Source organism: Euleptes europaea, chromosome 13, assembly GCF_029931775.1.
Source record: "Euleptes europaea isolate rEulEur1 chromosome 13, rEulEur1.hap1, whole genome shotgun sequence".
NCBI classification, from domain to species: Eukaryota; Metazoa; Chordata; class Lepidosauria; order Squamata; family Sphaerodactylidae; genus Euleptes; species Euleptes europaea.
The window spans coordinates 38,205,992-38,217,610 of record NC_079324.1 but is presented as its reverse complement, the minus strand read 5'-3'; the positions used below and the strand labels follow the sequence as shown (position 1 = coordinate 38,217,610).

Below are 11,619 nucleotides of genomic sequence, written 5' to 3'. Positions count from 1 at the left end.
TTCCAGTTTTGTTAACAGAAGGGATTCCATGGTTCTTTATTCCCCCTTTCTGGTTTACAACGGAACCACATGCTCCAATGTACTGCTTTGCTCCATGAATGCTAGGTGCAACTTGCAGTCATTTTGCGCACATCACCTAATTAACCATGTAAACACCCCCCCCCCAATTTAAGATTGCTATCAGGATCTGAAATCTCTCACCACCCCCAATCAACAGTTGGGGGCATTTGAAAACTTTCTCATTGCTTTGCAACCATTTTATTGTTCTAATAACTGTTACATGACTGCATTTGTTCTCCCCCTCCCTGGCACTACCTAAAACTGTACAAGACTGGAAAGGCCTTATATGCTATTTATGCAGTTCAGACACCCTCCTCTCCTTAAGGTGTCCTCCCTTAGGACTGTCCACATGGCAACAGTGAGTTCACAAGTCTTTTTGGTGGCCCTCTAGAACAGAGGTGTTATGAGGGCCAGATATGACATGTCACTTGGTCGGGTCAGGCCAAGCCTTGCCTCTGCTGGCTCTCAGGCTGGATAAGAGCTCTCAAGGGGCTGGATCTGGCATGCGGGCCATATGTTTGACATCCCCTGCTCTAGAACAGCCTGCCAAAGTGGATAAGGGCACCTTCCATTCCTACATTTAGGAAGGCATGTATGGCAGTACTCTTCCAGACAGCATTTGGTGGCTAGTGAACTTTTCCAGCAGACCTGGCGGTGGGCTTGCTGATCCTGGGTTTAACTTTTGGGTGTATTTTTGAATGCTCTCAAATCAGTATATTGTGCATTTTAATTTTCTTGATTTATGCCTTTGCAACTTAGTTGCTACATTATGCACCACCTTGAGTTCAAAGAGATAAGATGGGAGAGTGGGAGGGCTAAGGTTCAGTGGTAGACCATCTGCTTGGCATATGGAAGGTCCCCGTGCAAGGCCCCTTTCTTCTCCTCAGTTCTTCTCTCCCAATTTGATTCCCAATCTCCTCTTAGTTGGGATAAGTTTCAGAGAACGCAACTGGATTGCCATGTCCAGAGTGCATTACAACGTGGAGGCAGGATAAGGCATTTACATACCCCCCAGCTCCAAGGCATTCATAATACAATCATATCCCTTGCTCCACAGGATACCTCATCATGGCAATGTAAGCCATTTCTGGCTATAGATAGTTGGGCAACCCTTAAGTATCACCTAATCGAATCTAGCCATTGATAAAGGCAGCCTACCATCCAATCCACCCAGAAGGAGCTATCAAGAGGACATTTAAACCATCAGTTTTTGTCAATACCCATCATGACCTCACCTTGGAATGTCAGGTGTCATTCCTATTCTTCCTGATGAATTTTGGGGGCAGTTATCTTCAAACTGTCCAGTCAAATTCAAACTTTTTTTCTTGAACCAATCCTGAGCCTGGGAAAGTCAGGTCCCATGCCAAACTATGGAATTTCCTCCCATAAAGGGACTAGCCCAGGTTTTGCAATGTGTGCCTGGATCTTCTATTACCTGAACCCACCTGCAATAGCTTTGCAGGCTCCTCTCTATGGGACTTTTGCCTTATGGACTCCCTGCAATTCTCAGCTTATCACCCACCTTGGATCAGATAATATATTTCCCACTTTCCCTCCCTCTTCCTCCCTCTCATTCCTTTCCCCCATTCTCAGTTTTGTTTGTGTGCATGTGTTTATAGCGAGGGAGAGGGTGGTTTTTATTTTTGGTTTAACATGCATAATTGGGGTCTTAAAGGTTAGAAGCAATTTTGGTCTACCTCTAGTTGTGTGTCTGAGTGCTAGTAAATAACTATTCCATTTAGTTTGAATGAGTTGGTATCTGTGGCTTTTTCTTTTGGAATAGTGTGCAGGAATAAAAACTCCTTACAAGGGCAAAAGATTCCTTTTTTATCTGGCTGGAGACCCGATAGCATGCTAATTCCCCCCCTCAATAGATGTCCTTGAGCTCCTTAGTCTCTCTCACCTCCTCACAACAATGCTGCAAGGTAAGAGGTTGGGGAGGGGAAGGGGCGGAGAGAAAACTAGGTACATTGTCCTGAGCTCATTGGAAGCAGATAGAAAAAAGTCAAATGAATTGCTAAGGATCAGTAATTGGTTTCTAAAAGAATGCCATGGTTCACAACTGCCTAGAAGCTATACTGCTTGCATTCTCTCCCTTCTCCTTTGTAGACATCTCCTAATTACATGGCCCACAGCTGAGCCCTGGCATCCAACATAAAGTCCCAGAATAAGTTCCATCAGCAATTAACACTTGACTCTAATACCATTACATTTTTCCTCACCAACAAGAAAGTAGGAGGCAAAGCAAGAGAAACATGAGACAACAGGGCACATTATTTATGGAGTTCATCTCCTTTGCTAATTACCATGTTTGTTAAACCACATTCCAGAGACTCAGAATCTATTCATTTAGGAGTCACTTGGAACACTATAGCTCTATTGAACATACGCCTTTCAAGACAGGGATAAGGTCTACTCTGCCAATCTATCTTAAGGAACAATTGGCTGTTCTAGAATGGACAACAAAAAACAGTATAGTCATTAATGCATCAATCTGAATTGCTTTTACAATTAAATCCCAAAGCAGGCATCCTAGTTTAAGCAGGACTTTATATTTCCAAAAGCCAGAGCAGCAGTGACTTTCCTTATGCTTCTCCCATAACCAAGCACTCTATCACAAGAACACAAAGTCCAGTCCTGTGCATATTAATTCAGACATAAGGCCTATTGAATGCAGTGGGGCTTCTTCCCACCTAAATTGCGTAGGATTTCAGCCTTAGATACCCTTTACAAAGTTCCCTAGCATTCCATAGTGATGTGGGAGTGGAATGGAAAGGAGATACAAGATAGCAGCTCCTCGGATGCTTTGACTTCACCAAGGTGTATCCAGAGACGTTGAGATAAGGCCACTGCTGATCACAAACACACGCAAATTGGCTTCACAGTGGTTTAATATGAACAAATCTTGGACATTACATTAGACAGTAAACCAAAGACAGTTTGCTGAATTATAAGCCCCACATCAGAATATATGCACAGCAGTAACAGCCTTTGACCTTCAGACTTGTGCACCGATGAAGGGTTAACAAAACCCGTAGCTAATGCTGATCCAGGAAGAAGCAGCAGGATGCTTCAAACAGAAAAGTTAGCAAGGTTCCACAACAGTTAGCACCTCTCCTGCAACAGACATGACTGCCTTGTGCTTGGGCAGGTTTTTTCCTAGTGTTTTCTGTGGCAGCCCAGAAGAGATTCTTTTCTGCCTAGCCTCACACATTGGGTATTGAGTTACTCCTGTCTCTCCCTCTTCCTCCCCCAACCCAAGCATATATAGAGTTTTGTACAGAGGTTATTTCTGCCCTCTGATGCCAAGTAGTGGAAGAGGCAGAAGATACACAATGTAACCCCCACCCCCATCCACAAAATCTATGATTAAGGGGGGCCCTTTTAAGAGGCTTCTTAGATGACCTGAAAAACAACTGCAGAGCCTTCTAATATACACTGCTGATAAATAATAAAATTGTTTACATTGTAGCCACAGATGGAAGCAAGCAAGTGTAACTGAAGGTATCTATCAGCCACAGCGTCTGTATGTTGAACATACTTTACCTTTGGCTGCTTACTTTGCCTCTAACTTGGCAATCCTTGAAGAAACACTGCTCTGCAGGCTTTAAAGTCAAGTTGCCCAAGAAACCAGCCACCCTATTCACTCAACAGGGTTCTGGCATCAAGGCTAATCACAACTGGGGAGGAGGGTGTCTCCCTACTATGGGAAGCAGCGCCTTTCAACAAGGTGCCTCATGCCTTGGATAAAAAAAAAATCCCCCTTGATGTTGGAGATTCAAAGCTAAACACATTCCTAGGAACAGCATTCACACCTAAAACTCAGAAGACCCTTTCCTGCTGAATAAGGGGGCTTTCAAGGTGCATCTGGTGTGCAGTATCAGTTTAGCAGGCAGAGGAGACACTTGTTACTTTCCAGTGCCAAGCTTGATTCTGGGATGAAGGCTACCCATAAGGGCATACGAACACCCACAGAAACATCCACAACAGCTGGGGGAGGTGTTTCAGGATCAGTTACTCACCAACGGAAGTCTGAGGCTGCATGGAGCGGGGGACAGGTATCTAGGCTTCAGAACGCCCCACATCTTTGCACAAAGGGAGACAAGATCTGATGCATGCTGCAATACTTTACACTAGTTCTTGGTTCACTTTCAACAAGCAACAGGTGCAGATTCTCACCTTTAATGTAGAGAACAAAGACCAACGGAACCAAAGACTGCTGCCTGATAAGGGGGTGGAATGGGACAGCATGACGGGCAACACTGGACAAGTGGGGAGATTCAGAGAGAAAAAGCTGGTTCAGAAGGGACATTGTAAAAATAAATGTCATTTTTGCAGGGGGAGAGAGAGAAAAATGGAGGATGCCAGACTCTCCTACTGGCGAACTTTCCCTGGGACGTAATTCCTATCGATGGTCTCTTCTTGCAGGAACATATGTAAGCAGCGCTCATTTTGTGCCAACGGGTGTCCAGCGATTCTGCCAGGAACAATCAAGAAGGTGGTAAGATTTCAGTAGGTCATCATTTGTGGTTGTCCCTGACCTTGCCCCTCCTAACAATTTTTGGCAAGCACAGAGATGAAGACATGAATGCTGTCTTCCCTTCACAGAGACTCTTGGGAGGGTGGCAGAAATGCCCAAGACTCTAGAGGCTACCCAGTGTGGCATGAATTCAGAGATGAGGGAAGGGGCATTGCCATGGCAACACTTGATATGCCCTAAATTGCTGGCAACAGCGGCAATGGGAAGGAACTGATTTTTTTTTAAAGCCAAGCTTCTGCCAATCTCTGCCACATAGAATCAATCCTCATAAGATAACCTTTTAGGATACAAGATAAATACTTATAGTCCACTCTGCCACGGCCACTCCCACTAGCAAAGTAGTGGTGATGCACATGTTGGCTTTGCTGTGAGATCTGGACCCAACATATTCCCTCTCCCCCAGTCTTCCACTTCTCTCAAAAATGAATGCCAGTATACATCTTACTTGTTTATGAACTGTTCTAAGCCCTGTCTTCTTTCTTCTATGAAAGACTCCTCAAAGATGCCCTCATCTCCTCGGAAAGGAAGCTGGCGTTTCAAGGCTTTGCCAGGAAGTGGAGGCACTACAATCTGGAAAGAGAGAGAACAGAATCTTAACCCCTCAAGACTACAGCTTGATGGACAGAAAACAGTATTTCTGTGGCAGATAGGAGGAGACTCATCTGCATCTACTCTGTAGTTAAGGTCAGGGACTACACAGAGCGGATGCTCCCTCCCTTGTACTCACCTTACTGTCACGCTCCAGCTCATTCTTCAACCACTCAAAGTCGCTATATCGTCGTCGCACACAAGACTCTTTTAGTTTGAATATGGGCAGATTTGTCTGCAAGAAGACACATAACATTCAGCAGATGCTTTACAAATCATTTCTTCTGCTCTGCAATACATGCAACACTACAGTCCAGTGGCACACCTACTGCTTTCCTTGGAAGGACCACAGAGCAGACAATTACCAAGAGCAAAACACACAGACATATTCAAAATTAATTTCCAAGACTTTCTGTGTTCTGCAAGGGATTAGAGCAGGGCTAAGTTATCAGTACCTGGGATCCATGGATATTGCTATCGCCTTAAATTTAGTTCTGGCAACCAGCAGAAAAAGCTTCTGCATGTCAGATATGACAACACCAATACATGCCTTGTGACATCCAAATTAATGTTGCACACTCTCCATAGGGCTGCCTCTGAAGGGATTCATAAACTGTAGTTGGTACAGAATACAGCTGAAAAATTATTAATAAGAACCCACTGAGGGGACTGTAGTTCTAAAGTTAATCATCTTCACTGGCTTGCAGTTTTTTTCAGGACCTGATTCAGGGTGATGGGGGATGACTTAAATGCCTGAAAGGCTTGGATCAGAGTAATGGAGGGACTTCCTCTATGCATGTGAACCTACCCATGATCTTGTATCTTCTGCTCAGGCCACACCCTAATGCACAGAAGAGCTACTTTAATCACTGAAAAAACAGACTCTGGAACTCTGCCCACAGAAGCATACTTTGCTCCCCCAGTCTTTGCCTCTAGGCATCTTGTCAAGATCCCCCCTATCACCTCCACTGCAGAGGATTATTTGGGAGTGGATAAGTTTTCGGAGTTTCTGATGCTCTGTTTTGTGATTTGGGGTTACTGTGAGCTTTGTTGTGACCTATTTTATTGCTAATTTTATTGCTGATTGTTACCTGCCTTCAGTACTAGTTACATTGTAGAAAGGCAGGATAGAAATACAAGTAAATCGTATACACCACCACATGAGAAACAAGTCTGTAAAAGTACTTTTGCAACAGAAAGGCAGAAGTGCCTCTTTCAAAACTGCACCAGGCTGCATCATCATTTTAGGGTTGGAGCAGGGTGACTGCCACAAATGCTCTCGACAAACCAAATGCTATATATCCTCTACCATCCTCTTGCTGGGCAGTAGGTATGGAAGGGACACACTTTCCCGCTACAGAGCAGGGCCTCATTGGCTACTAGAAACAACTGACTACTATGTCCAGACAAAGTGTGTGGACCTCTGATTTCCACTACAAATTATGTATTGTGTACAAGTTTCCAGTCTATCAGTTGACCCACAAGTTCTTGGTACCCTAGCCTTGAAAATTTAGAGATGAAATTTGTACTTCTAGTAAGCAAACAGCTGTCGCATCTGCTGGACTCAACCAGAATCTTTGAGTCAAGGCATGAGCAAAGCAGCAGTGGAAAGGACTGTGGCCATAAGACATTCTGCAGCTAACCAACCAGTAGCATGAGCAAGACCAGCATCAGGCCCCGAGCATGCATGGTTGTGGAACTACTATGCAACTAGCCCATTTTACAGTTTTCAATTCTCCTCCTTTATAGATGAGGGATACAAGAATTGCTCTGTCCATGCCTAAGAGAAGGTCTAGTTGCAGGCTTCTCATAGCAAGGGAGACTATTACAGAGACTTAAAGCTACTTTGTGACCATTCAGCATAAGCTGTTGCTCCTCAATTTTCAGGATAGGACTTTGTTAAACAAACACCAACTCAGAGAAAAGGAACCTGGTTTAACACTCCTTAGTCCTCAGCTATAATTAAACCATAGAAGAACAGTGTTTGTCCATCATTTATGCATGCACACCCCCCCTCATTTAGACAGCAAACATCTCAGCCCAGGAGCCTGTGATAATAACGAATGACCCAGCAGAGCTCTTCATGCATTTATAAACATAGGGCAAGGCAAGAAACATGGAAAGAAACCAGACTACAGGACCACATACATCCCTTCTTTCTATTACAGTAACAACCTTCATACCCCTCTTTTTTGATAAGCACTAGGGCATCTGTGAAAAGGGAACCTAAGGACTAAAAGTATTGTCGAAGGCTTTCACAGTCAGAGTTCATTGGTTCTTGTAGGTTATCCAGGCTGTGTGACCGTGGCCTTGGTATTTTCTTTCCTGACGTTTCGCCAGCAGCTGCGGCAGGCATCTTCAGAGGAGTAACACTGAAGGACTGTCCTTCAGTGTTACTGCTCTGAAGATGCCTGCCACAGCTGCTGGCGAAACGTCAGGAAAGAAAATACCAAGACCACGGTCACACAGCCCGGATAACCTACAAGAACCAACCTAAGGACTGTTCACACATGCAGGAAAGGCAGGAATAGAGGTGGCAAAATACTGAGAAGGTAGAATGGACTTCAGACAGGCAGAGAGCAACAATGTGGAGCTACGCTTTAAAAAGCCAGTTCTGTAAGCAGTCTCCCTGTTGTGCTAACTTTCTAACAGCATGGTGTTTTTTTCCCAAGGAAGAACATCCAGGGGCACCCTCCGCCCCACCCCCCACCACTTCCTCCAGCCTGCGCGAATCAGGCCACGCCCCTGACGCTCTGTCGCTCCGCCCTCTGCGCCCCCCCTCCTCCCAGTCCCCCTCACGCACTCTCATGCGGAGCTCATAGCTGGTGTAGCGGGCCCGACCGACGCCCACGGTCTGTGGGTTGAAGATATCGATCTCTAGGAAGTTGCTAGGCGGCCCGTAGGCGTCCGTCAAGTCCTGCGGCTTCGAGTTGAGGCGCCGCGTATCGGCCACCGTCGCCTCAGACATAGCGGGCGCTGGTAGCGGGGGGGGGGGACGTTAACGGTCCTTCTCGCGCTCAGAACCGCCTCGGCGGAACCGCCACTCTCTTCTCCCCCAGCGCCGCGGCGCCGCAATGCCTAGCTCCGCCCCGGAACGTGCGTGGAACTGCGCGGCGTCGCCTCCGCCGTGCATAAGGATAGGAGGGATTCAGGGCCCTGGGTGGTTGGCCCTGCAGCCCCGCAATCTGTATGGAGCTAAGCAGCAGCCTGTCCGAAGGGTTTGAGATTGTTTCATCCACGGCGCGGGGTTTTAAGCGGCCCATCCTCGGAACGTGTATTGGTTCACCGCTATTGCCTGTGCTATATGGAAAGGAAGGGCGGTATCCATGTTCCAGGGCTCCTGCCAGTTTCCTTTTGAACTCTTGCACGGTGAGGTCTGTTTCCGAAACGACTTGCATAATTGGAGGATGTATCCGCTAAGACGCCGCAAGGCGTTACATTTGGTGCGCGTGCGCAGCCTTGTTTCTTGGTGACTTGTAAAAAAAAAAGGGGGGGGGTTCGTTCAGCTGGGCTTATGAATGAGCGTGTGAGAATTGTACTTTGCAATGCGTGAAGAAAGTGTATAATATCTCTATGAAAAAGGGCTTTGGCTTAAAACGATGCTGAGTTGATTTTTTTTTTTTTTTTGCTTGTTAGTGTTTCCCTAGTCTTTAGAAAATTGGTTTTTATTTTTGTGCATGTGCCTGCATTGGTTTTTTATGAGGTCTGATTTTACTGTGGTGATTTTATTAGTGGGTCTGCTGGTTTTATGTGTTTAAAAATTATTTCTCCAGTTGGCAAGGTGCGTAACAGTGCAGTCCTACGCACACTTACACTGCTCTGAGTCCATTAAGGTCAATAGACTGGAGTAACTCGGTATGGGATTGTACTGTTAGTAGGTTGTCGCCCAAATAAACAGAAGCCTTACAGCGCTTAAAAGAATAACAAACATTTTATTCTATGATAAACATTTATGGAATAGCATCTGACAATGTGGGCTCTAGTCCATGCAAGTCTATGGTAGAATAAAAACCACAAGATTCCTATTTAAGATATTGTGCTGCTCATTTTATGGTATACGTGTTTGCTGTAGTATATACTTGCTGCTGTTTTATCCTGTTTTTGAAGTGGCCTTTCCAAGTTTTTAATGTTAATTATGTTGATATTTTTGTACTGTTAATAGCTTACACTTGTAAGCCACCTTGAGAGATACATTTAACTGACAGTTTGTGGGGTCTCTGTGTGTATAGTATTATGTGGGTTCGGGGGGGGGTAGGGGGAGACTTTGCTCCCTTTGGAGCATTGTTTCTGATTATTAAGACATTTATCACCATTACAATGTTCTATGATTTTGGAGGGGGTAATTTGTTGTGTATCCTCTAAAATGTAGGTTTAAAGATTCATTTGAGACTCAAAATGTCTTTGGAATTCTGCTTGTCAGCAGCCCTTAATGTTCAACATTACATTTTTAACTATGGGAATTGTTCCAAAATGTTTAACCTAACTTCCACAGCTCACAGACTAACCATTATACATTACACAGCCAACAGGAAGAATTTCAAATTAATTAAAGGAAAATTGGCTCATTAAAAAAAATACGTAGAGAGCATATCATTATGTGTATTTTTGCTAAAAGGGAAAACTGAAACCGAAGGTATTGACTTGGATACATGCTGAGAGCCAGCATACAGAAGCAGGCAATGGCAACCCCCCTCTGAACATCTTTTGCTTTGAAAACCTTATGGGATTGCCATAAGTCATCTATGACTTGATGGCTAAAAAACAAAAAAGCCCTGTAATCACATCTTCAGTAGTGCAGCCTGATCCTAACACTGCATAGGTTGCAGTTTCAGATGCCACAAGTTCAAAATTTTAGTGGTTGCATCTTACTCCCAAAACTAAAATGTTTTGAGATCTCAAAATTTGATTCATTCTAACAACATTGTAAGGTGTGTAAATGTTTACAGATGACATTTGCTTGTTAAATAAGTGTCAGTACATAGAGAATTTATGTATCAAAACAGCTACAGCTGGAAGATTGGGATCTAAGATGGAAAAGGCTTCTGCCATAAAATGTGTGGCCAAGAAGCTGCACTGTTGGTTGTATCTCAGAAGGGGGCAGCATATGTAAAAAATAAAGAAAACAAAAACAGAGTTCTGGGAGCAACTATTCAGGCAATTTTCATAAATGATTGTCTAAAAATCAATGTTGGAATTTCCTATATTTGTAATTACAATTAAAACCACTACATTGACTAGAATACATACTCAGCTTTTGGGTTTCTGTGCCGCAGTAGCATTCACAAGTGACACATCACAGTGCGGGGGAGGGGGGGACAACCCAGACTTAACATTGGTATATGCTGGAAACATTTTAGTGGTTGTTCGCATCCAGAGTTGCCAACTAGCCTTTATAGTGCAGCTAAATGTCCTATTGTCTGAAAGGTTTATTGAAACCTTCAGATTGTTAGACTTGTGATAAAACTATGCATGTATTTGTCGATGGGGAGTTATGTGAATTTTCAAGATTCAGTTGTAGCTACCCTGATTACAGGGGATAAAGTTTGAAGTCTAAATGATATCAGAGTAAAATTATAAATTTACATAACAATAAAGTATATAAACCCAGCATATTTTGTCTCTCCAGTTTTTTATTTTTTTTAAAACTATTCATTGATGTGATGGGGTAGACATTTTTTGAAGGACTCTCCTGCGGTGTGCCTCACTCTTCTCACTGCTGTAGAGGACAAGTGAAGCCACCAAATTTTGGTTGAGAAGCTTTGTAGCTGCATGGCTAATAATGATGACGATGATAACAATAATAATAATGTAGTGAACCGTAAGGCGCAAGCAAACCCAAAAAGGTGGTTTTATCTCAGTCAATTTACAGGCCGCCTTTCTTTTTCATAAGAGACACACAGAATACTAGGTGGTCTTTGGTGCAGGAAAACATAATACGTGGGAGGAACGCCGTTCAAAATTTAGGTGCAACATTTGAAAGTTAAAAAACACACAGTACAGGGAGCTGGAGGGAAGGGCGTAGTGTCTGGTGACCAGAACAGCCGACAAGTGGGAGAGCGGCGTCGCCCAGTACAGCGCTGAAGGTTTGTTTTGAAGCAAGCCGATTGGTTGGTTATGTAATGTGTAAGGCCCGATGAAGAATAAGGGGAAAGCTACCGCAACGCTCTCTGGGTGTTGCAGTTTTTCCAGCGGGCGCAGCTTGCCACGGTATTCTTTCTTGAATTGGGCCGCGCTGCGTTCGATGGGAGACCGAGTCCTTTCGAGCGCCCGCTTCCCCAGGCAGTCAATTTGGTAGGACTACGTCTCCCAAGATGCACCGGAGCGGGCAAGCGTAGACATCTCTTTTCCGAAGTCCGGTAAACATTGTGTCGCCGTGCGGCTGACTGCTGTGGCTGGCGACGCTTGTTGGGGCAAAGAGGCGGGAGCGAAGG

At 44.5% G+C, this 11,619-nt stretch overlaps 1 protein-coding gene across 1 annotated transcript; it reads right to left on the bottom strand.

Annotated features, from left to right (window-relative positions):
- Positions 1–4,226: 4,226 nt before the first annotated feature.
- Positions 4,227–8,170, bottom strand: SNX12 (sorting nexin 12). The gene is made up of 4 exons (XM_056859809.1): positions 7,992–8,170; positions 5,328–5,423; positions 5,046–5,170; positions 4,227–4,537 (listed from the first exon to the last, which is right to left on the bottom strand). The coding sequence occupies exons 1-4, from the start codon at positions 8,154–8,156 to the stop codon at positions 4,435–4,437; spliced, it is 489 nt and encodes a 162-aa protein (XP_056715787.1). The 5' UTR covers positions 8,157–8,170; the 3' UTR covers positions 4,227–4,434.
- Positions 8,171–11,619: the final 3,449 nt, after the last annotated feature.